The 25,226-nt window shown below is 47.3% G+C and overlaps 2 protein-coding genes across 3 annotated transcripts; one reads left to right on the forward strand and one right to left on the reverse strand.

Annotated features, from left to right (window-relative positions):
- Positions 1-9,705: 9,705 nt before the first annotated feature.
- CNIH1 (cornichon family AMPA receptor auxiliary protein 1) lies at positions 9,706-16,872 on the forward strand. 2 transcript variants are annotated; one of them, XM_058027059.1, is made up of 6 exons: positions 9,706-9,824; positions 11,007-11,075; positions 11,341-11,388; positions 14,495-14,607; positions 15,014-15,157; positions 15,954-16,872. In XM_058027059.1, exons 1-6 carry the CDS (start codon positions 9,744-9,746, stop codon positions 15,979-15,981), a joined length of 483 nt encoding a protein of 160 aa, XP_057883042.1. In that variant the 5' UTR covers positions 9,706-9,743; the 3' UTR covers positions 15,982-16,872. The 2 variants fall into 2 exon arrangements, with proteins under 2 accessions (XP_057883042.1, XP_057883043.1); XM_058027060.1 differs by lacking the exon at positions 11,341-11,388.
- A 2,713-nt stretch (positions 16,873-19,585) lies between these two features.
- CDKN3 (cyclin dependent kinase inhibitor 3) lies at positions 19,586-24,831 on the reverse strand (the record flags this gene model as incomplete). The annotated part of the gene is made up of 7 exons (XM_058026731.1): positions 19,586-19,870; positions 20,535-20,638; positions 21,144-21,175; positions 22,257-22,479; positions 23,262-23,306; positions 23,927-23,982; positions 24,674-24,831. Coding segments are annotated over 7 exons (705 nt in total), but the record flags the coding sequence as incomplete, so codon positions are not given.
- Positions 24,832-25,226: the final 395 nt, after the last annotated feature.

The raw sequence follows: 25,226 nt of genomic DNA on the forward strand, positions 1-25,226 counted from the left end.
AATGGTCCCTGTGTGACAGGTGATGCTTGGTATGACCTTCTTCCTTTTCTCAGCTTCTTGGAGTTTGTGTTGGACTTTCAGGTGTCTTCAGTCTCAACTGCTCCCTCATTTGCTGTTGTACCTAAAATAATTCCATTTCCATCTGCTGTGATGGGGAGGAGAGGAGCTGCTGGAATCCTGCAGGGAACTGCTGTGCTCTGCTGCTTTGCACCTTTGTGTCACAGACCTCCCACTGCCTGCAGATGAGGTGCAAGGCAGCGTGGGGCTCAGTGTCAGCCTGGAATGTCACAGGAACTTCCCTGCCCCACCTCTCCCACAAGGCTCCTGGCAGAACCCGGAGCTGTGCAATACAATGCAGAGTGCAGGTGCCCCCTGAACAGAGCTGTCAAGGAAACCAGAGCTTGAAGGAGACAGAGGAACTTGGGTTTTTTACCTTCCCACAGTCATTGGCTCATCTCTTTCCTGCCCAAGAGACCACTGCATTAATTTGATTTAAGTCCTTATTTTCTGCATTCTTGCTGTTTCATCCTGTTGTGATCTTTGAGACTTTGATTCCTCTATTGTTGAAAAAACTGCCAAGTATAACCCAGGAATTCAGCTTCAGTACCTGCCATAGGTTGTTTCTGTGAACACCAAGGAACAGCATTAATAGGCCACTGATTAGACATGACAGAAATAAACCCCTTTGCTCCCAGGTGAGAGAGCTCTGTGAAGGAGAAAATGCACAGCTGCTTCAGCACATCTGGCTCCTGATGGCATCTCAGGCACTGAAAGGCAAAATCTGTTGCCAGAAGCTCGGGGAAGAAAAAGCTGCTAAGGGAGAAGAATGGTTTTACTGAAAAGGAGAAAAAAAAAATTAATAAATAGCTCTCCTATGGGAGGAGAAGGTCACCTGTGGGGTCCTGTGGCATTCCCTGCTCGTCACTGAGTGTGCTGCACTAGGAAATGGGCAATAGCTCATTGGTACTGCCACATACAGCCATAAAACAACAGCAGAGTAAAGAGAAGTGCCAGATCAGGGATGTGAAGTGAAGGGCAGCTGCCTCCATTCAGGAAAGGTCAGTGGCTTCTCATAGTTCTGGTGAAAAGGTCAATTGAGTGGTGGTTAAAGTCAAAGCAAAGGGGGAGTAGGGATCAAAATGGGAAAGCTCTGCAGAGCAGGACCAGCCTGCAGTGCACCTGAGCATCCCACAGGGGTGCTTTCCCTTCCAGGGCTGGAAGTTTGCTAAGGAGATCTGTGGCTTGGCAGGGTGTCTGGGAATAACACAGAGAAGAGGAGAAATGGAATTTGTTCTGGAAGAGCTGGAAGAAGAATCCCAGGATGGTTTGGGTTGGAAGGGACCTTAAATCCCACCCAGTTCCACCCCTGCCATGGCAGGGACACCTTCCACTATCCCAGGCTGCTCCAGGCCCTGTCCCAGCCAACTGCAAGGGATGGAAGCTGGGGCAGTTGCTGTCTGTGTGTGACAGTGTGTGAGTGTGCCTGTGCCTGCTCTTCATTGACTGGAACACGAGCTGGCTCTCCCAGGCTCCTCACAGCGAAGTTCCTGCAGTTTCCTGTTCAGGTGCAGGTGAGGGTGGGAAGCCAAGCACAGGCAGTGAGGCTCTGACGGTGCCACTGAGGCAGAACTGGCATGGAGGGAGGGCTGCTGGGGCTGTGGGAAGGACAGGAGGTGCTCTGGGTGTAAGAGTGGCTGGAATTTGTTCAGCTGCACTCCTGTATGGCAGGGCTGAGGATTCAAGGTGGGCCTCACCCTGTGGAACAAAACTGAAGATGTGGCAGGTGGGTCATCCCCTGCACTTGTTGGTTGGCACAGTTGTGTCAGCTGCAGTTTTGGTGATGTACTACAAGGTCTAAAGAAATTAAGCTCAGCCTCCTGTGGGAAAGCCTGCACAGAGGGACTTATAAATGCTGGAGGTGTTGGATTTGGCTCTATGTGTGTAACTCCAGTTTGGTTCCATCCTCTGCAGGGCTTCCCTTAGGGTAGGTAACTGCTTCTCTCTGCCAGCAAAGGCAGAGCTGTGGAGATGATGTCATTTGTTCCCACCTCCTCCAGAAGGAAACTCAGCCCAGGGAATTGGTCCTGTGTGCTGAGCTGGCCTTGAGGCTGCTCTGGGAACACAGTTTAAATGAAAACTGCTGGGGAAGAGAGAGTTTTTCTGGGATCTGAGAGGCAGCCCTGGTGTTCTTGAAGAGCAGCCCTGAACTGCCAGACATGCAGGCGTGTAGGTTCCTACAGCACAGCAGGGAAAAGGAGTTGTAGTTCTCAAAATATGTATCTGGGATCAGCCTCTGGGGAATTGGCATCCTCTCTCTGGGCTGCAGAGTATGGGAGTGGCACTGACTTGGTTTGTGCTGTGTTCAAGGCATTGGAAATGTAAATTCCAGCATTGTTTTAATAAATACAGTTCTGCAGTACAAGGACCCCTGGCTTTAGCTTTTAACTTTTCAAATTAATACACATTTGTATCTGGTTTCTATATTGAAAGGTTGAACATAAGGCTAAGCAATTGCATACCTCAAGTTTTCTATTTTCATTTTGTGGGAAGCAGCAAAAGGTGAAATACTAAAGTGAGTATCGTCTGAATGTGGTTAGGACAGTGCTGGCACGTCATGGACCTGTTGGAGTGACTCTCAGGAAGCCACCAAGCTGATCAGAGGAACAGAGCATCTCTGCTGTGAGGAAAGACTGAGAGAATTGGGATTGTTCAACCTGGTGAAGAGGAGGCTTCCAGCACCTGAAAGGAGCCTACAAGAAAGATGGAGAGAGAATATTTACAACAGCCTGGAGTACCAGGGGAATGGCTTCAAACTGAATGAGTAGGTTTAGATTGAATATCTGAAGAACTTCTTGACTGTGAGGGTGGTGAGACAGTGGCACAGATTATCCAGAGAAGCTGTGGGTGTCCCATCCCTGGAAGTGTTTAAAGCCAGGCTGGACAGGGCTTGGAGCAACCTGGGATAGTGGAAGGTGTCCCTGCCTAGGGCAGGGGGATTGGAACCAGATGATCTTTAAGGTCCCTTCCAACCCAAACCATTCTGAGATTCCATAATTCTAATTTCACATCAGTGTAATCTTGGGCACTGTTCCCCTCTGAGGCCTTGCAGGCTGTTTTCCATGTGTGCTGTTCCTTTGGGTGCTGTTGGATGCTGTGATCCTGTGTGGATAAGAGGCTGTGTGATGCAGTGTGTGTGTGCAGCACCCTGTGCAGCCTCGCTGTGCTCTGGGTAACCTCCCTGTCCTTTCTCCGGCCATGGAGCCAAGGGGATGATGTCGATGCCTTTCCATAGTTGTGGTTAATCAGAGTGGCCCATTGTGCCCAGCATGGGGGGATCGTCTCCTCTGGACTGTCCTGTCGTGTTTCATTCCTTCAGGGACTGCAGACATGCTCTGGGTTAACCCTGTTCACCTCTGGAGCAACGTGAGGTGTCTCCTACAGAACTGATGGAGCTGGGCTGAAACTCCCCTGACAGCTCTCACAGCTCCTCAGCAGGGGACAGAGGGGAGACAGCAGCAATTATCATCCAGAGGGGCTCTGAATGCAGAACAGACGTAAACACTGTGAGAACAGCACGTCTGTCTGTCTTTCACGGCAGATTTACTCCTGTGACAGGGAAGTCCTGTCCAGGCTGTTTGAAAGGCACACACTGTCACCCCCGTTCCTGCTGTTCCGTGCCATGAGCCCCATGAATGCAGCTTCTCTTCCCTCTCCTGGAGCCCTTGGCTCAGCAATTAATACAATGCACCCTTGAAATCCCTGTGCTAAACAGCAGCTGGTGTTGTCACCTCATTTCTGTGGAAAATGGGAAGACAGCAGAAGAAAATGGGGCAGAAAACATTCAGTTGAAAGGGAAAGGGGCACCAGCCATCCTGTACTTCTGCTGAGTCTTAAAGCATGGAAGCAGAGCAGAAATCAGGGGTCACTGTCCCTATGGAGCTGAAGAAGGAACAAGAGAGATCTAACATTTGTTCAAAATAATGTCTAATTTTAAATATCCACTGTTGGAAAATGCTGCTGGATAATTGGAAGGAGAACGTGCCTGCCTTGCTCACAACTGCAGACTGCCTGGCCATCTGCTCTGCCAGCAACAAATCCTGGATTGATCTGCGAGTGTGATTAATTCAGCGAGGACGACAGGATCAAGGGATCAGCCAGAGACAATATTTATACCCTACCTCCAACTGTGAATGTGCAATTGTTTGCTTCAGGAGTACAAAACAAATCGTATAGCTGTATTACTGGGAGAACAAAAAAATAGAAGCATCCACTCAGGAGCCCTTCTTCCCTTGGATGGCCCCATTCCAAGGTCTGTAAGTACAGTTTAATGCAAGCCAGTTCCCTGTCTGGGAGGTGAACAAAGCTGTTCTCATCTACAGAGAACTTCAGCATCTTTACTGCTGCTGCCTCATTCCTGTGGTTTGGTCCTAAAACCTTGGAGGCACTGGCTGTGTGCCCTCATGCACAGGGGCTGTGGATGTGGAGTGTGAGTCAGCCACTCCACCCAGCTCCCGTGCCTGAGGTTACTGGTGGGAGCCACAGCCAGGGCAGAGCTGGACTTTAAATATCCAGAACAACCAGTGGGGTGGATTTCTAGCACTGGTACAGCTTTGAGCTGATTTGATAATACGGATGTAGCTGGAGAGATCAAAAGCAAGATTTGTGAAGGAATTTAGATGTGGATGGAGGCTTTTGAAATCCTATTTAGTGTGATTTAAGTGTATAAATACACATTGGGCCTGAAGATGCCATACTCAGCGCCACAAGGGATGTGTGTGGGAGAACAGGAAGACCAAAGTCAGAGCCCTCCACAGCTTATTTTTTTCTGAGACAAAGCTGAAGTTGTGTGTATCTCGCCTCCTTTTGGATGTTAATCCCTGGAAGTGTCCCACGCCAGGCTGGATGGGACTTGGAGCACCCTGGTCTAGTAGAGGGTGTCCCTGCCCATGGCATGGGGGTGGAACTGGATGATTTTAAGGTTCCTTCCAACCCAAGCCATTCTGGGATTCTAAGAGCTAAGGACTAAGGATGACATTTTTGGAGCCACGACTGCTACAGCTAGGCTAATGCAGAATGTTTTGGAAAATCCCCTCTGTTGTTGATGAGCAGCCAAATCCTGATTTGCATTATAATTATTTTTTTTAATACAACTCTTGGTCTCTTTTCCTGTCCACACACTGTTATGCTCAGAACTGTGTGGAAAGCCATTAACAGGAGCTCTACCCAGCATGAGAAAAACAAGCCCTGTTATTTATGAGGACAGGTTGAGTGTTCAGTATTTAGCGTATTAAATGGAAACTGTTGCCATCTGACCGTGAATGTTGGAGGGATTGAGGCCACGGGTGGATTCTGTAATGAGTCCTGGTGAGATGCCTGGCAGCACCCGTGTCTGAAATTGGGTTTTCAATGTGATTGTTTCTCTTGAGACTGGCTTTCATGTGCAATGGAATTTATCATGTTAATTTGTTTATTTGAGCTCTACTGAATGGGAGAGCCCAAGCAGGGATTCTGGAGGTGAGTTAATTAGTGCAATAGGAAAGGATGTTTGCCAGTGAGGAAGGGGAGTTGGGGCACTTGCAAGTGCAGGGATCTGTTTACCCTGCTGGTGACAGACTGAACCAATGTCTGCTAGTGGATAAAGAGGGAAAGTGGGTGAGGAGTTCTGTGCTCTGGCTGCTCCTGATGTGGATTTACAGGGGTGCAGGAAGGTGACCTTGGCTGGACTTTGTTAGATACTCAGAGAGTCTCTGCTAAATTCACAGCATCACAGGATGGTTTGCGTTGGGAGGCACCTTAAAGCTCACCTCATTCCATCCCCTTCCACTATCATTCCAACACCTTCCACCATCCCAGGCTGCTCCAAGCCCTGTCCAGCCTGGCCTGGAACACTTCCAGGGATCCAGGGGCAGCCCCAGCTGCTCTGTGCCAGGGCCTCACCACCCTCACAGGGAAGAATTTCTTCCCAATATCCCATCCAACCCTGCCCTCTAACAATTGGAAGCTGTTTCTCCTTGTCCTGTCACTCCATGCCTGTATAAAAAGTCCCCCCCCCACTTTTTATGACCCCCTTAAATTGTAGATATATACTCAGTTTTTCCTCTCCTGAAAACCCAGTGAGTCAAATCTATTAAACTCAGTGGGATTTTTATTACCAAGTTCAATAGTATTAGATTTCTCCTTGATATCTATAACTGAAATGACAATTTTTAGTGTTGAAGGATGTGGTTAACCTGTGCATAATTCAGAGAAATTGCTCCATAATCTTTCCTCTCAGTTCTCTGCCAAAATCTTCCTCATGAACAGCGTGTTACACACTGAATTATGACTGATTATACGGCTGTTTTCCAATAAGGACAAGTACTCGAGAGGGATTTAAGATGAAGGGAACAGACACTGACATTTTCCCTGGGGATTCCAATCAGGATTAAAGTCAGTGTGTCCAGACTAACGGGAAGGTGCATTAAGAGCTGTGGGCCATCTCCAGAGCTCCTCTGTGGCTTCCTGGCATTGTTTTCAAAGTTTAATCAGAGAAGATACTCAGTCATTGTTTGATTTGAGATACCAATTGGATACCAATTGGAGTGAAATGAGAATTGATTAGACCATTTTCTACAGAATTTACTTTTCATTTCCTTCTGTGTTATCTTAAAAAAAAATAAATAAAATCTTTGATAAAGAAATCCTTCAGTGCAGAAATCTTTGTTGTGCAAGATTACAGCTGCCTTCCTCTTTTCCTGACAGGATAATTGCAGTTGAATGGTATGCCAGCACCCGAGGGAATAAAACACTGCATTCCTCCAGGCAGAACCAGGATTAATTGCAAATGCAAGTATGTGGCTGACACACCTTTTTACTTCTGAGACTGCACATCCCTGTTGCACAACATTTTCATGTACAAGAAATCATCAAATACAGAAATATCTACCTTGAACGGATCAAACTGCAGTGGAAAACCTGCATTCCTCAGCCCCAAGGTATGACAGCATCTCTGCACACATCCTGTTTCTCTACCTCCCACAGCTCTTGTGAGACAAACTGCCTTTGGCTTTGGAAAAGCCTGCACCAGGGAGTTTCCAGCACAGTCCAGTGCAAGGTCTGTGGGAATAAATGTGCCTGTGCAGCTCAAGGGTATTCCAAATAAGAAATAAACAATTTGCAAATAAATAAGGCTAAAGAAGCATCAAGTGATGTGAAGAAAGCTGTTATTGCAGAGGGACTGCAGAAATTGTTTCTGGCTCCTGAGGAATGGTTGGAAGGTGGCTGTGATGCACTGCCAGGGCCTCTCTTCCTAACCCATCCTGTACAGCACCCTGAGCTGCAAGGAAACCACAACAGGCTCAGCCCTTCCTGGTGTTCTCACTGCCCAGTGGTCTTGCCTGTCCTTGCAAGGCAATGGGAAGGCTCCTGGGACAGAGCTGGGAATGGCTCAGAGCAGCTCTGAGCACCCACTCTCCTGGCCTTGTGTTCTCTCACCTTCTTATTAATCTGAGTCACAGAATCACAGACTGGTTTGGGTTGGGAGTCCTCAAACCTCATCTTGTTCCAACCCCCTGCCACAGGTAGGGACACCTTCCACCAGAACAGGTTTTTCAGGGCTTATCTTCACTAAAATTTATTTTAAAATCTGTTTTCTGGGTTTCACATCAAAGTTTCATAGGTCATAATGACGCCACAGCACTTTTACTGGGAGTAGTTTGTGGATGAGATGAGTGATTTTATGTTGAAACATCAACTTTATCTTTGCAACAGCCGATTTCCTAAAGACAGCTCATTTGCTACAGCTTTTCCTGTATTTTGGTGAGGGAAATAAAGTTTCTGCTCATCTCTCATTGTGACACTCCATTAATTGTGTATAAAGCTTTCCAGCAGATAACACCGGAAAATATTATTTAGTTTGGCAGCTGTTGGTTTTATGGAAATCATCCCTCACTCTGCTCCAGAGGAAATGATTGCAGCAATGTCACCCCAGCTTGCCTTTACTGCAAGGTGTCACTGCTTAAAGTGAAACAACTTTTACATGACCTTTGGAAAGGAGAGTGGGGTGATCTTCTCCTCAAACTGTTTTCTCATCTTGCTGTTTCTGTTGGACAGGCTCCAATTTGTATTGATTTGGGATTGTATGAGCAGCCCTCCCTTCCCCAGGGCTCTCACAGCACAGCCTTCTTCAGCATTTCTTCCTAAATTAGCCATCTCCCTTTTCTCCAGATGTAGTGTGTGCTGAGCAGGGAATTTTACATGATCAGGTAGGGATGGGAAACAGGGGAATGGATGTAAACTCAAAGAAGGAAGATTTAGATGAGGTATTAGGAAGAATTTCTTCCCTTTGAGGGTGGTGAGACCCTGGCATGACTTGCACAGAAAAGCTGTGGCTGTCCCATCCCTGAAGTGTTCAAGGCCAGGTGGGACTGGTCTGGAAGGCGTACCTGCCCATGACACTGGGTTGAAAATTGATGGTTTTTAAGTTCCTTTCAACACAAACTCCTGGAAAAGCTGTCAGTCCATGGCTTGCACAGGTTTACCCTAGGCTGGGTTAAGAACTGTCTGGATGGCTGGGCCCAAACACTAGTGGGGAATGATGCTGCACATTGGTGGTGCCCCCAGGGATCAGTGTAGGGCCCAGTTGTGTTTAATGTCTTTATGATGATCTGGCTGAGGGGATTGAGTCCACCATTAGCAAATTTGCAGACAATGCCAAATTGTGTGGGAGTATGGATCTGCTGGAAGGCAGGAAGGCCCTGGAGAACGACCTTGACAGGCTGGATCAATGGACTGAGACCAAGAGTCCAAGGTTGAGTAAGACCAAGTGTCAGGTCCTGCACTTGAGTCACAACAACCCCGTGGAGCGTTCCAGGCTGGGGCAGAGGGTCTGGAAAGTAGGAAAGGACCTGGGGGTGCTGTTTGACAGGGGCTGGACACGAGCCCAGGTTTGGCCAGGTGGGCAAGAGGTCGGTGGCCCTTGGCCTGTGGCCACAGGACCAGGGCAGTGACTGTCCCCTGTGCTGGGCACTGCTGAGGCCACCACGTGCTGTGCCCTGTTCTAGGCTCCTCAGTTCGGGATGGACATTGAGGGGCTGGAGAGTGTCCAGAGAAGGGAATGGAGCTGGGGAAGGGTCTGGAGCGCCAGGAGAGGCTGAGGGAGCTGGGCAGGGGCTCAGCCTGGAGCAAAGGAGGCTCAGGGGGGACCTTGTGGCTCTGCACAGCTCCTGACAGGAGGGGACAGCCAGGGGAGTGGGGCTCTGCTTCCAAGGAACAGGGACAGGACAAGGGGAAATGGCCTCAGAAAACCTCAGGGGAGGTTTGGATTGGATAATATGGAAAAATTGTCCATGGAGACAGTGGTCAGTCATTGGGAAAAGGCTGCCCAAAGAGGTCTGGAGTCCCCATCCCTTTTCTCATACCTTGAGGTGTTCAAGGAATGACTGGAAATGACACTCAGTGCTCTGGTGTGTTGATAGTCACAAGAGTCATTGGAGTCGATGATCTTGTGGGTTTTTCTAAACTAGATTCTGTGACTCCATGACTCTACGCCAACCCTCTCTCACACCGCGCTCCGCAAAGCGCGATCGCACTCCCTCCACCCACACTTTAAGGTGAAAACTCCGGATTTTTGTTCCATCCCCTCATGCCCCCCCTCACGAAATGGCGGCGGCCGGCGGGGCCGGCAGGGGGCGCTGCGGGCGCGGCCATGGCGGCTGCGCGGCGGCTGCTGAGGCGCCCGGCAGCCCCCGCGCGGCCCCGCCGCCATGGCCTTCACGTTCGCCGCCTTCTGCTATATGTTGGCGCTGCTGCTCACGGCCGCCCTCATCTTCTTCGCCATCTGGCATGTGAGTACGGGGACCGTGGAGGGGGGGACTGCCCGGGGAAGGGCCCCGGAGAGCCCTCAGGGCGTCCCCGGACAGCCGCCGAGGGAGCGGGGAAACCGCATCCGGAACCGCCCTAGGAGCGGGAATCGGCCTCCCTGCGGATAAAATGGGTTTTTGTGCGGGCATGAGTGGCAGGACAAGGAGCAGTGGCTTCCCGCTGACAGAAGGCAGGGATGGATGGGATATTGGGAAGGAATTCTCTGTGAGGATGGTGAAGCCCTGGCACAGGGTGCCCAGAGAAGCTGTGGCTGCCCCGGGATCCATGGAAGTGCCCAAGGCCAGGCTGGATGGGGCTTGGAGCAGCCTGGAATGGTGGAAGGTGTCCCTGCCGTAGCAGGGTTTGGAATTGGATCTTTCAGGTCCTTTCCAGCCGAAACCATTCCATAATTCTGTGATTTGCTCCTCGAGGCTGGCACTGGGAGAGCAGCCAACAGGACCCTGCCTGAGATGAGCTGCTCTGAGGGAGGATGTGATGCTTAGCAGGATATTTATGGTGTAAAACTGCCTTTTGTACTGTATGCTGCAACTTTATGTTAAGAAAAAGACCGGTGTTCATATTTTGGGTTTGCTGCTTTTTTTTTTTTTTTTTTTTTTTTTTTTTTTTTTTTTTTTTTTAATGGATACACCTTTAGGAGGTATAACCTTCTGTATGTGATCCTACTTTGGCAGGGAAGTTGAACTGGATGGTCGACCAGTTCCAGCAGTTCTGTGATTCTGGGATGTATGTGGGCTCAGCATTTACTATGACAATGAGGAAAAATATCTGTTGGCTTTTAAATGTGCTCTTTTTGTGGATTAAGGAACCCCACGCCAGATTCCTGCTGGCCACCAAGAGAGTCCTGGGTGAGGTTGGGGTCTGCACAGGGCTGAAAACTGATAAAGGGGATGTAGGAAATTCATTGCAGGTGGGAAGATAAAAAGTTGGGGAGTAGTCAGAGGCTTTTGAATATCTGATGAAACGACTGCTTTCCTATTTGTAAAACCTGTTCCACATCTGTCTTACCTGTGAGTTGATGGAGGCAGAACTTAGGTGAAATGTTACTGAGAACAAAGGTAGCAGCTCTGTGCCAAAATGCTACTTTTAATGGATAAAATACAAAATTGCTCCTGGGGAATCAAAACTCTTTCATGTTTTTTCTCTAGATTATAGCATTTGATGAACTGAAGACTGATTACAAGAACCCCATAGACCAGTGTAATACGCTCAATCCTGTAAGTAGCACACCAGACATTTTGTTTTGCTAAATAAATATGTGTAAAATGCTTATTTTTGGTGTTATCTTGATGCAATCAGCCTGGGCAATAGAATTGCATCTGGGTTGAGAAGCCCTCGCTGTTGTTAGAAGTTGTAGGGAAATTCTTTGTGTGATTCTTTAGCTTCAAGTTGAATATTCTGACTGTTATTAATCTGATGGTGATCTTGTCAGCTGTCATACTAACATTCTTTCAATCTGCTTTCCACATTTTCGGCACAAAGACAGTTGAAAAGGTCAAAAAGATTAAAAGAGTCAAAATTGCATTAAAGGTGTGTACTGCTTTTCAGTTTCATGTTTTTGAACTTCCCTTTCATTTTGTTAGGAACATCTGTAATACTATTTAGCTGTTTTGTTTAGTCTGCCTGTTCATCTGCTCGTTATTTGTTTGTTGGGGTTTCTAACAACCTCATGGATTTCCATATTTTGTGCCAAACCAATTCTGCTTGCTTACCCAGCAACTTGGGGAAAACTGTTACATGCCTGTTAGGTGTCAGAAAATAACTTCAGGCAGAAATAAATTGTGTTTTTTCAAGTCAGATATACTGAATTCAGATTAGAGGAGAATACTTGGGGATTTTTTTAAGCATTGACCAAGTCAGTTCTGATCTTTTTTTGAGGATTTGGGTGAGTGGAAGGTGACAGGTGCTCTCCTCACTTCTCTGTTCTGTGTTCCAGGATCAGGGCTGTGTCCCAGTGTCCTCTCTGGGATGCAGCTCAGACACTCCTTGGCTTAGGAAAGGAATTTGAGGCAAACTGTGTGCCTGCATCTCTGACAGGCCAGCAGCATCAGGGAGGCTTGTTAAAGAGCACAGAGCTTGATCCTGCAGCATTTTGTGCCTTTCTTATGGCTTTTCCTTTGTGTGTGCCCAGGCTGAGGGAGGATGCAGGGGCAGCACAGCAGCGTGGCCTGACCTGTAGCTTTAGTGTGTTTTAAGTAAAATACACACCAAAAAATAAATTTGCTGTAATTGGGGGTGGAGGAGGGGGCAGAGAGTGTGTTCTATGTACAGCACACGAATGAAAGTGAATATTTCAGTGTGAGGAGAGGAGGTTTGCTGTAGGAGAGCTGTGCATCTAACAGTTTCCCTTGCTTGGTCTGTTCCAGTCATCTCTGCTGCAGTGTGGGAGAGGCCAACTCTCATTACATCGATGCATTTTGACCTTACTGCAACCTTTGTAGTGTAAAAATGTGCATGTTTAACTGGACATTAACCTTCTGCTGCCCCACGTGCATGGAGTGTCCTTTACATGGCAGCTTTGCTACTGACAGTCTGAAATAATCTCATATTTGCTGTTCCTGTGGAAGCAGGCTAGTCCCTAAAAGTGCAGTTCAGGCTCTTGAGGGGTACATGATGCTGGGTGTTGTTTTCCTGTAGAAAGAACCAAAGATCTGGGTAGGAATTGATGCACCTCAGTGGAGAGATTAGCCTAAAATAGTAACTCCTGAGTGCACTGCTGATTCCTTCTCTTCCCTGCTCCTCTTATAGTCGTGTCTTTTCTCAGCAACCAGATCCATCCTCCCTCACTTCTGTGATAAATATGGCAGGATCTGATGTAATTCATTTTTCTTTAGGACAGGCAGGGAGGATCAAGTGGGGGAGATTAGAAAGAGGCAGAGATCCTGGTGTGGGAGCAGGGTACAATAAACAAGAGAAAAGAAAAACATATTTTGAGATATGTAGGTAAATAAATACAGATTTTTCAGGCCTGGTGAATCTGTCTGAGCAGGCTGCCAAATGCATCGTGTGTTGGACAAGGTGGTTGTTCTGCTATAAATAATTTCATGTGTAAATGGTAAGTATGCAAAGAAGGATCTGGATGAAAATATTTACTTGAAACATTTTGTGTCCAACAGCTGAATTTTGGTGGTGTTGATGCAAGTTTACTTTGATATTCTTCATTTAGAGAACTAGAATGTCAGCAAAGTAGGTGGTGAGTGTGTTTGTTGGTAGCTTTTAGGTTTCTAGGAAGATATTCTGGGGTTTTGAAAGAAGAAAAAAAATTGTAAACCACTGAAACTTTGATGTTATCATCCCATGCAATGTTAATCACACTGCACAAAAAGAGAGCAGAGTGTGTTGTGTGTGTACAGGCACACACACAGAGACAATTTAAACCTTTGGGTAAAAATGGGGTGTTTTCCATGAGGAGCTTTACAGGGCTCAGTAGAGAAGGCAAAAGCTTTACAGAGCTGCTCCAGGGCTGGAGCAGGCTGGGAGAGCTGGGGGTGCTGCCCTGGAGAGGAGAAGGCTCCAGGGAGAGCTCAGAGCCCCTGGCAGGGCCTGAAGGGGCTCCAGGAGAGCTGCAGAGGGACTGGGGACAAGGCATGGAGGGACAGGAGCCAGGGAATGGCTCCCACTGCCAGAGGATGGGAGATTGGGAATTGGGAATTCTTCATAATGAGAGTGCTGAGCCCTGGCACAGGGTGCCCAGAGCAGCTGTGGCTGCCCCTGGATCCCTGGAAGTGCCCAAGGCCAGGTTGGAGCAACCTGGGATAGTGGAAAGTGCAGAACTGGATGGACTTTGAGGTCCCTCCCAACCCAAACCAGTTTGATTTGTATGATTCCTTCTGAACCTGGTAATAAAGCAGTGGATAGCAGGTAATAAAGCAGTGGATAGCAACACCTTGGGGTGACTTGTTTAAAACTTGAACTCCTGTGTTGGGTGTGAGATTCCTCAGCTCTTTGCATGTGTTTACTCTCTGTCCCTCTCCATGTTGTTCCTATTAACAACACTAATCTCTGCAGCATTCCATGCTTCCTGTGGCTCCATGGTACCTGGTTCTGAGCTCTGTGGGCTTCTGCTGGAAGCATGATGCTGTAAAGCATGCACAGTGGGAACTGTGAGGGAGAACTGGCTGTGCAGAGCAGCTCCTCTGTGCAGACCTGTGTGCCACCACGTCACCGCTGGTTTGGTTGGGTAAAGCTCTGCCTGGGGTGTCACATTTTGGGAATAGTTCAACTTTGGAAAGTTCTGGATCTGTAAAACAGGAAAACACAAACTTATCTTTTTGCCTATAAACCATTCTGCAGAGCATGTTTCCTACTGATATTTCTCTGTTGCATGAGCAGAAATATCTCAGTGACCTCTTCTGAGTGTCACGCATAAAGTGTGGAATCTGTTAATTTAAGAGAAGCAATTAAAAAATATTGATCTGACCATTAAATCAGATAAATTTTTCTCCTTGGTTCATGAATAGCATGTGAAAACAGCAAGGCACATAGTGCTGGCTGCTGCTTTCACGTTCCACAGTCTTGTTCTTGTTAGTGTTGGTTTTAAAGAATATTTTGAAGCAATTGTGTGCCTCCAAAGTAGCTGAATGCCACGTGTTGCTCTGTGCAATCAAAACTTCTAACTCACCTTTTTCTTTTCCAGCTTGTACTTCCAGAGTACCTCATCCATGCATTCTTCTGTGTCATGTTTCTCTGTGCAGCAGAGTGGCTCACACTGGGTCTCAATATGCCCTTGTTGGCTTATCATATTTGGAGGTAATTTTGGCGAGTGTGTTATGCTCAGTGAATTGTTACTCATCATCCTGTCTTCTGTCCAGTGTTCTGTGTCTTGGGAAAACCCAGATGCTTTCTGGGGAAGTTCAGGTCATGGCTGTACAATGAGAGCCATCACCTGGCTTTCTTGGGTGGGTTTTATTCTCTTGTGCTGTGTGGGAATTGAGTTGTGTGTGTGTGTTAAAGGTGCACTGAGACAATTCCCAGTGTGGAATGCCAGTTGAAATAGCAATTCCAATTTCCTCTGCCATTCCTTAAGACATGGGAATTGAATTGCTTCTCTGTACAGGGTGTTACCCATGTCTCAGCTGTGGCATTCCCTGGTGGGTGGGGGCAGGACCCAGGTCCCTGTGGCTGTCACCCCACACCTGCCTGTGCCTCGTTGCAGGTACATGAGCAGACCCGTGATGAGCGGCCCGGGGCTCTACGATCCCACCACCATCATGAATGCAGATATTTTAGCCTACTGCCAGAAAGAAGGATGGTGCAAATTAGCATTCTACCTTCTATCTTTTTTTTACTACCTATATGGGTAAGTTTTCCTCTTCAGTCTGAAGCTTTGGCTCAGTGCAGAGAGAAATACTGTCCATAGGAATATGATCCTTCTCGTGCTGGAAGGGAGCCTGTGAGAGCTACAAAGGGACTTTGGACCAGGGTGTGCAATGATAGGACATGTAGGAATAGCTTCCCACTGCCAGAGGGTGGGTGGGGTTAGATGGGATATTGGGAAGGAATTCCTGGTTGTGAGGATGGGCAGGCCCTGGCACGGATTACCCAGAGAAGCTGTGGCTGCCCCTGGATTCCTGGAAGTGTTCCAGGCAGGGTTGGAGGGGACTTGCAGCACCCTGGCCTAGCCAAAGGTCTCCCAGCCCATTGCAGGGGTTGGAGTGAGAGGATCTATAAAGTCTTTCCAACACAAAACATGCTGGGAATCTGTAGGGTCACCTACAGTGCCAGCTTTCCTGCTAAAGAATCCACATTCATCCCTGATTCTGCTCTAAAACACAATCCAGTTTGGTCAGAATTACTATTTTGAATCTCTGTTCCATAACTGTAGACTGAAAAGCTTCAAACTTTTCTTCTGTTAAGCATAATACAATAAATCCCAGGGTATTTAATTAAGAAGCTGAAACTTTTTTTTCAGAGGAAAGTATTTGATGTAAATGTGATTTTGTTGAAGTGAAAAGTAGAAGAGTCATTTTGTCAGATCTTCAGTCACAATCTATGTATCTCACATGGATTTGTTCCTTATAATAGACCCTGTTAGAATTAAATGTGTAACACTAATCAAAATGATGCATCTTAATATTTTTTTTTTTCTTCTGCAGCATGATTTATGTTCTGGTGAGCTCTTAAGAAGACATTCAGCAAGCTTTGTTCCAGTTAAGTGCATGCAAAAGCCACAAAAAACATGGATTCTTTACAACAAGAACCTCTGACCAAGATTAAATCTGGAACCTGATGTTCACAATTGAGTTAGAAAACAATGACTCCCCTATTTTTAAAATATTTCCACATTTTATACTTGTGGAAAGACTGTTTTCTTATATTTTACTGGGACGCTGAAATTGATGAATTATGTGTAAATTAATACAAAGATGCCTGGGGTTTGAAAAGTTTTGACTTTGCACTCCATAAGGAACAGCCATAACCTTTGAGTAGGTGTTGGTTACTACTAGCCTTAGTGCTCTAGGGGTTTGCTGTAGGATGGGCTTTGTAGGGGCTCACTTGGACTTGTGTATCCCACTCTTGACTCTAAACCTGCCCTGGCTCCAAGTGCTTGGCAACAACTGGAATGCTCTGTGTTTTGCCCATAGGTGATGTTGGTCTTAGGATATTAATTCATGGACACAAAAGCAAAAATAGTTCTGTTCTGGTTTATTTTTTTTATTATCTGGTTAATCTTCCCCTGTATGTGCATCCATAGGTCCAGAGCCTTCTGTATCTTCTCCAAACATTAACCCTGCTTTAATCTCGAGCCTGTGCCATTGTGGTAGGAGAAGCTGAATTGTCCATGAAGGAATGAATTTAAATGTGGTGTTTTTTTGTTTTTTTTTTAATGTCTGTGCTGATTAACAAATGGACAAACCTCCAATGTTTATCAAGTCCAATGATGAAAACACTCTTGGGTTTAGGAGTAGTAAATACTACAGACTTTTTCAAAGCAGAAGGTGAGATTGTGAAACTGCCCCGCTGTTCCTTAGTGCAATAAATGATAATAAAAAACAAATCTCAAATTCAGCAACATTTCTTTTTATGTGGTGCCTTTTGTTTTGTTTATAAATTCAACAGATCCTCACTGTGTTCATCAGTTGTTTTACAGTGAATTATTGCATTCCCTTTAAAAATAGAACACAGAATTGAATTACCTCTGGAAAAGGGGAGCTCTGAGTTCCTGCTTTTTTTCCTGAAGTTAAATAGCAGATAGGGCAGAGCAAGATGTTTCAGATAAATATTGCATTGTAAATTGTGACTGTGAACAGCTGCCTAATTTCCAAGTATTAATTAGAAATCTTTTTTCATTTATCTGTGCTGGAGAACAATGCAGAGTTTCCCCATTCTAGTAAAACTTTTTTTTTGCATAAACTGTGTATTTGTTCACTTTGGGTCTCTTGGGTAATTAGGGGCAGTAGAAATGTATGAATGGCTGCACTGGGTTCCACCAGAAATCCAGATATTCCAACACTGGTGTGTTGGGCAGTGCCAGTGGCTGAGGAAAGGAATCTGAAACAGGGCAGGTGTTGAGTATCTGCCTGAAGAGTGAGAAATTTGGAAATTTGTGTGTTACACATGTCCTGAGTGGGCTTTGGCATTTTACAAAGCTCTGAATGGCTTTTGTGCCATCAGTTCAGCTGCTTTTAGAGCAGTTTTGTAGCCTGGTCTGGAAGATCACAGAATCCCAGAGCAGTTTGTGTTGGTGGGGACATGAAATTAAATCCCATCTCATTCCATGAGGGACATGGCAGGGACACCTTCCTCTATTCCAGGCTGCTCCCAGCCCTGTCCAGCCTGGCCTTGGGCACTGCAGGGATGGAGCAGCCACAGCTGCTCTGGGCAATGCTGGCAGTGAGTTCTGCAATAGAATTTCTGGGTAAAAACCATACATTTAGCAGTTTTGCCAACTTCACTTAGTGACCCTACACTCTTATTTTTTAGGATGTGGTGAAAATGTCCCCTTTTCCCCCTTATTTGGGTGTGAATGAACAGACTTTACTCAAGTCACCTGTCACAGGGGCTAAGTCTGTTTGCTCTCTGGTTGGAAGTCCCTCCACAGCTTTGGGACTGTCCTTTCTCCTCCACAGCCTTCCCAGAGGATGGAGAGTGGGAGTTTCTAGTTTTTTTTAAATATATTCAGGCTGTGGTAACTTCAGATTCTCTTTCCTAAGTAAGAATAGCCCTGACAGTTGATTGCTTTGTACATAAAATTGTTTTTCTCACGTTTCCTTGCATTTATTGAGCATTTCCTATGCCCCTATTGCTCAAGCTTCAGCATTCCAGGATTATTTTTTTCCTTGTGCAGCCATAAGTTTTAGTTTTTCATGGAAGAATTTTTGAAAGGCTTTTTTGGAAACTCATGAATACTGTTCCTGTTGGATCATTTTTATTTTTCTGCTGCTTGACTCTTCCAAAGATATAAGAGGTGACCTCAGCCTGTGGAAGCAAAGCTCATTAAACCTTTCTTATGTTTGTATGTTTATTAATCCATTATGGAAACAAGACTGGCTGCTTGTAGCCCCTGGCTCTCCTCAACCTTCTAAATTCTAAACAAATCTCTTGTTCCCTTGGCATTTGGGCTGGTTTGAGCCAAATTCCACACTGGAATAAACAATGCAGGCCTGACTGAGCCCAAGTGACAGCTGCTCCAAGGGCCCAGCAATATTTACCCAAGTGTTTGCACTGTCCTGAGCAGCTTTAACTGGGTGTGTGGGGTGCAGAGGAGTATTCCCAGCTGCCCAGGGCTGTGGATAACACCATCCCTGTCCAACAACATCAGCCTTGTGTCCCAGGAGTGCTGCAGTAGCTCTTGTGTGATGCCTTGCTGGAGTACCAGGCCTTTGGCATTCAAAATGTGGACCTGATCATTGGTTTTGGAATTCTAGGAGGCAAAGTATTATGGAGAAGTTAAAGAACATTTCTCCCACCCTTAGCAAGCTTCCTGCCGAGTCATGTGATAAATATTTAATATCTGAAAACCATTAGATGCAAGGAGTAAGTACTGAAGCACATTTGGGGCAGGGTATTTGCTGTAAATTATTCTGTGCTGTGGAAACTGGAAAAGTTCCTGTCTGCCATAAGAGTGGGGAAGGGAATGGCAGTAAACACTAATTAATCTGCAGAAATCACCTTTCTGCTCAAAGTTCAAATGTTCAAAGATAAATTCTGAAGTTCACAAAGCAGGGACTTGTTCAACTCCAGCCCCCTGGTGCTGTGTGGAATCTCATCCTAACTTTTAACTTGAGATGGTCCTGAACTTTAGCAAAATCCTGAACTTTAGCAAAAGCCAGGAGCTGTTTCATCGTGCTTTTATGAATGGATATGGTGAAACAGGAGAGACTGCTAGAGGAGTGTTCCTGTGGGAGCCTGCCAGCCCCCAGCTGATTGTTTGTTTACTCTCAGTGCTGGCAGCAGGGCTGTGCCAGCTCACCCACGCAGCTGCAGCAGAGTCTCCCTGCCACAGTCACCTACAACCCCCCTGCTGGCTTTGTCCCAGATTTGTGGTACAACACCTCCTGCTCTTGGAATGAGGAGGCTCCTTCCCAAATAGCCCTCAACACATCGAGCAGAACCTGTGACATTTTAGAGAGAGTTGTTACGAGCTCAGAAGGGTGAGAGCTCCAGCTTGACTTTGCTTTACAGCAGAGCTGATGGTGTGAGGGTGTTTTAAACAGCTCCAGAGATGGAATTTCTATCCAGCTCCATTCTCCCAGCAGAACAGCAATGGACACAAACACACATGTACATGCATTTTTCAGGCAGTGAGTATTAAAATCACCAAAGAGGGGAAGATGCCACATGTTCTCTAGGATTTCCTCCCCATCCCAATACTTTACACATTAGAAGGCAGCAGCTGTGTCACACAGGCAGTAGCACTGAGGAAAGGCAGGAGAGAAGTGTCTTGTCCAGGAGTTTTGCACACAGGCACCCGTGGCAGGATCAGCTACCGCGACGCCGATCTCAGCGGCGGCTCTTTGGTGGCCAGGTGTGCAGCCAGCTTCTCCCGGAAGTCATGGAGGAAATTGTACTGCTGCAAATGCACAACCAGGCTGCACTGAGTGCTCTGTGCTTTGGCAACAGGCACCACCTGTGGCAGAAAGCTGTTTGATACCCCTGGATGAAAACTGCACCCTCTGGCCCATTTGTTCTTTGTGTGCTTACTCCACATCCTCTGGGACGTTTCGCTGTCAGACACAGATCCCATGGATGTTGACTCGGATCCTGTGGTTCCCCATCATGGCCACAGGTGATGCACTACCCCAAGGCAATGCAAAACGTGGTCCTCAGAGGTGGGAGTTGGCAGAATTCAAAGCTGCTTTATTTGGAATCATGGAATCATTTAGATTGGAAAATCTCTCTAAGGACTTTGAGTCCAACCATTCCCCCAGCACTCTTAACACCACCACTACCCCACATGGCTTTTAAATCCCTCCAGGGATGGGGATGCCACCCCTGCCATGGGCAACTGTGCCAGGGCTGGACAACCCTTTCAGTGAAGAAATTTTCCCTATTATCCAACTTAAACCTCTTCTGGCACAACTTGAGGCCTTTTCCTCTTGGGAGAAGCTGTTTCTTGGAAGCAGGACACAGCTCAAACCCCAGAGAGCAGCTGTTAGGGCAGAGGTATCTCTGGGAAGTGAAGGAGGGGCCTGCCCGAGCTCTCACTGCTGTTTGGACCTGTGCAGCCCCCTTACCTTGATGGTCTGTATGGCCCCTGATCCTCTCAGGTTCCTGAGGCTCTCTATCACCTGCTGAGGTGCCAGCGTGTCTGAAAGCTGGAGCAGGAGACAGGCAGCCACTGCAAGGGAAAGTGTTGACACCTGAGTGCTGCTGAGCACCTCTGACTGCACACAGCCACAGGTTTGTCCCATGAAAACCACCCTGGCAAACTATCCAGGTCCCAGGGCTCTTGGATCTCTTGCAGAATCCTATCTCTGGGCACTGGCCCATCTCCCTGCTGCTCCTGCCTCAGCCTATGGGCTTTAGAGATAGGTGAAAACCCTCCCACTGCCTTCCCAGCAGCATCTGGATGCATTCTTAGGCTTTTCAGGAATGAGTGCCAGCACACCCAGTTAATTCCCCTTTGTGTCTTCTGGCCATATCCCCACCCCTTCCTTCTGGGAACACACAGTAACTAACACTCCTGAAGGCTTTAAGGGGCAACACTGGCATCAATCAGATGCAGAGGAATTGCTTCATGTGAACCAGGCTGCTCCTGGTAGTGGCAGTGTGGATTGCATCCACAGACAAGCTCCCAGCAGAATTTGGCTCTGTGGGTGTGTGGGATGGAGACAAATGCTTACCAAGACATGAGCGTCCAAGGCCACCATAACAGCTGAGAGAAAAGAAAACATCTGGTTGGAATGAGCTGTAGCAAACTGCAGCACCCAGGGACCCCCCCAGCACATAAACAGATGGACACAGTTCTTGCCTTAATACAATCAAGAGGAACAGTGGTACAAAAAAAGTCAGAACAAGAATTTCTATGTATTTTCTATATTCTATTTCTATACCTACAGGGATAGATCTTATTTATTCTCCAGAACTTTTGTATCTTTCCATGGAAACTTCAAATTTAAAGTTCCCCTTCATTCCATAGTCCCAAAGGTACAGGAGGACAGGAAACAGTAGAAGGATGGACAATTTCAAATTTCTTTAAATCCTACTCCAGATTAAGGGTTTGAGGACAGTTGTGAGAAGAGCAGGGTTCTGTGTCAGCAGGAAGACCAAGGACTCAGTGAATGTCTGTACAGGAAAGTGTCAGTGGGATCATTCAGGGAACATGGAATTTGGAAAGCTCTTCCCCTCTCTTCTGAGCTCAGCTAAATAAACTCCTTTAAACCCTTTCATGGAAATCAGGAGTGAATTTTGCACTGCTGGAAGCCACTGAGTCCCTGATAAATAGTCCAGGGAAATGTTATAGACTCACAGAGTGGTTTGGGTTGGAAGGGACCTTGGGGTCACTTCATTCCACCCCCTGCCATGGGCAGGGACACCTTCCACTGGATCAGGTTGTTCCAAGCCCCATCCCTGGCCTGGAACACTTCCAGGGATGGGCAGTCACAGCCTCTGACAAAGGAGTGTTTTAGCTGCCAACTCATTCTGTACCCCTGATATCCAGGTGGGCTGGGGGCAAGGAGCCCTGTGGTGCCACTCAAAACACACTTTAAAACTCTTGCTGGACAGAGCAAGGGGAAATGGGACATTCTAATCTTGAAATGGGACATTCTGATCTTCTGAAAGGAAGAATTCTCTCCAAATAGCTGCAGGAGGAGGAACAAGCAGACTTCACAGCATGAGCTAACCCTAAAGAGTGCAACTGCCTTTTCACACCATCCTATTTCCCCTGCTCATCCACCTGGAGAGAAGCTGGCATCCTTTGCAGGAATGTGGGGTGATGGGGAGGCAGAACCTACTGTATCATTGTTTTCTGCTTATTTTCCAGGCAGGCTCTGAGCTCTTCCAGGATCTTGCAGCAGGTGGCAATGTCGGGAGCATTCCCATCAGGAATGGGGTGGTGGTGCACACACATCCCGTGCTGCTGGTAGGTGTCAATCAGGTTTGGTACTCGGTATTTTGAGAGCTCTCCTCTGGTACAAAGCACAAAAACATCCTGGATCCCACAGCTCTTTAGTTCTCCTGCCAATGGATTAAGACACTTGCAGATAAACAAAAGCCAATCAAGCTTAAGGATAAGCAGATAAGGACCTTGGTCCTGATCTCTTGTTTAATCTTTGGGGCTGAGACAGTTGGAGTGAGCAGTTTTGGTTGGAGGACTCTTTCTTCCACTGAGCCTCCCCCACATTTCCCTTCAGGTAATCCAGGAGAGGAATTTTCTCAGTTCAGAGGGAATGCTGAGAGAATCTCACTGGAGAACACTCAGGACAGCCTGTTATCCACCTAAGGATGCTTCTGTCCCATCTCCAGTTAAAATCACAGAATCCCAGGATGGTTTGGGTTGGAAAGGACCCTAAAGCCCATCTCATTCAACCTCTGCCACAGCAGGGACACCTTCCACCATCCCAGGCTGCTCCAAACCCTGTCCAGCCTGGCCTTGGGCACTGCAGAGATCCAGGGGCAGCCACAGCTGCTCTGTGCCAGGGCCTGCCCACCCTCACAGCCAGCAGCTCCTTCCTAAGCCTGACTTACCCAAACACTGAGAGGATTTGTTATTGGTCTCTGCTCTTTAGTGCTCACAGCTGAATACTCAGCACAAGTCTTTACATAATTCCATCCTTTCTATCCCAATTTCACTTTTCTCTGGGAAAAAGGAAGACTACAAGTTTGTAATTCATCTTGATCCCAGCTGCTCTGAAGTTGCCTCATGGGTACTGTGCAGCTCCAGCCTGGAAATATCCTGACTATTTATTCCATAATTATGGAATATTCATGGAATTGCCCTTGGCACAAAGAACACTCACCTATATCTTTCTGAAGATTTCTTCTGATATCCTTGAACCTGCAACCTGAAACAAGTTATGAACAACAATTACCACTGCAGGTAAGTGACATTTATGGGATGGCTGCAGCAGCAGAACAGAGCACAGGCAGCCTCCCCCCAAAATCAAAGCAAGGAACGAAGCCACAGCCTGAATAAAACAGTTCTTGTTTTTGCAGGTAGATCCCTGGTGCAGAAGGCAGTTTAAACACCATTATCTGCTTAATACTGTAATGCAATAGGATTAACCAAAGAAATCTGCCCAAGGTTTTAAGGTGCTGTGTGTTTTCCAGATGAAAAGTTTTGGATATTTTAAATCTGGATACAGCATAAAATCCCCCCACCAACACAAATAATCATCCAGCAAATAAAAGGGCTGAATAAAGATCACTTAAGAGTTGAGTGGAGATTCACCATGGCAGCAGTTCTGGTAATTAAAAATGCAGACAAAATTTATATGTTTACTTTTTTGACTTAAAAAACATGATCTTGCATTAAGATATTCTCTAGATTAGCTTTGGTGTTTCCAAACCTATTTCAGGGGTAGATTACAAAAGGAGTCACCCACAACACAGGAATTTAGGGTACAAGGTATTACCCCTCTTCATCTCTCAAACATGCCTGCAAATTTCAGTGAATGCTTCTTACCTGGAAGGGAACATAGTCCCAGGAACTCTGAAGAGTAGAGAGGAGACAAAGACAACCTATCAGAAAATAAAAAGTACAAAAAATAAAAATCAGAAGGGAAGGTTTCAATTATTTAAATGTATAAATAAGTTTAGAGGCGGTGTCAAGGGGCCAGAACTTTTCACCAGTGTCTGGTGTGACAATGAGGACAGGAACAAAGTAAAACATGGGAAGTGAGGATGAAGAAAAATGTTACTTTGAGGGTGACAAAAGGTTTGGGTGGAGGGGACCTTAAAGATCATCTTGTTCCAATCCCCTGCCATGGCAGGGACAATTTCCACCACCCCAGGTTGCTCCAAACCCTGTCCAGGCTGGCCTGGAACACTTCCAGTGATGGGGCAGCCACAGCGTCTCTGGATAACCTGTGCCAGGGCATCTCCACCCTGTCAGTAAAGGGAATGGAGGCCTGGAACAGGCTGCCAGGGAAGCTGTGGAGTTTTAAATGGAAACATTTCAAACCCACCTGGGTGTGATGCTTGGCTCTGCTGTGGGTGAGCCCCCGGGCAGGGCGGTCGGACCAGCCCCAGCGGCCCTTCCAACCCCAACCCCATCCGCTGACACTTCCCCAGCACCACCGGAAGGTCACCAGAGCCCGGCTCGGGCTTTCCTTGCGGAGAGAAAACCCTCTTGTTTCTCAGGATAGAGATTTAATACAATTTAATACAATACAATTTCCCCAGAGAAAGGACCCCGCGGGTGCCGCCTCACCAGGAGATGTGGAGCGGGCTCGGGTCCTCCTCGGCGGCCTCATCGTCTGAGGAGGCGAAGCCGTCGGCTGGCGCCGCAGCGGGCTGCGGGGAGAGCGGGGGGCTCATCGTGGGGCCGGGACCCTCGGCGGTGCCGGGATCCCGATCCCGATCCCGATCCCGATCCCGATCCCGATCCCGATCCCGATCCCGGTCCCTCAGCGGTTTCACCATGGCGCCGCTCCCCGCCGCCGCCCGTTCAAACTGGCCCCGCCCACCGGCCCATTGCCCAATGGGAAGCTGCGGCTCAGCGGGTGCGTGGAAAGTCCAGCAGGGCTTTCCCCCGGCTTCATGAGAGGAGCACGCTGATTGGTGAACAGCGAGGAGGGCGGGGTTTAATATGCAAATAGTGTGGTGATCTCTGCGCTGATTGGGTGAGGCGGAGAGGCGGGAGGGGCGGTCTCGAGCGCCGGGGGCGGGGCTCCGTGAGGGCTCCGTGAGGGCTCGAGGGAGGGACGTGGGCGGATCCCCCGCCCCTAATTCCATTTAAAATCCCTCTTGAGGGTGTGTTCCTA

The sequence above is a fragment of the Melospiza georgiana genome, chromosome 6, assembly GCF_028018845.1.
Source record: "Melospiza georgiana isolate bMelGeo1 chromosome 6, bMelGeo1.pri, whole genome shotgun sequence".
Lineage (NCBI taxonomy): Eukaryota > Metazoa > Chordata > Aves > Passeriformes > Passerellidae > Melospiza > Melospiza georgiana.

Coding starts and splice junctions, on each gene's coding strand:
- CNIH1 (XM_058027059.1), top strand. CDS start 9,744: ATGGCCTTCACGTTCGCCGCCTTCTGCTATATGTTGGCGCTGCTGCTC. Junction 11,076..11,340: donor AGTGTAATACGCTCAATCCT/GTAAGTAGCACA, acceptor TTCGGCACAAAG/ACAGTTGAAAAGGTCAAAAA. Junction 11,389..14,494: donor GAGTCAAAATTGCATTAAAG/GTGTGTACTGCT, acceptor TTTCTTTTCCAG/CTTGTACTTCCAGAGTACCT.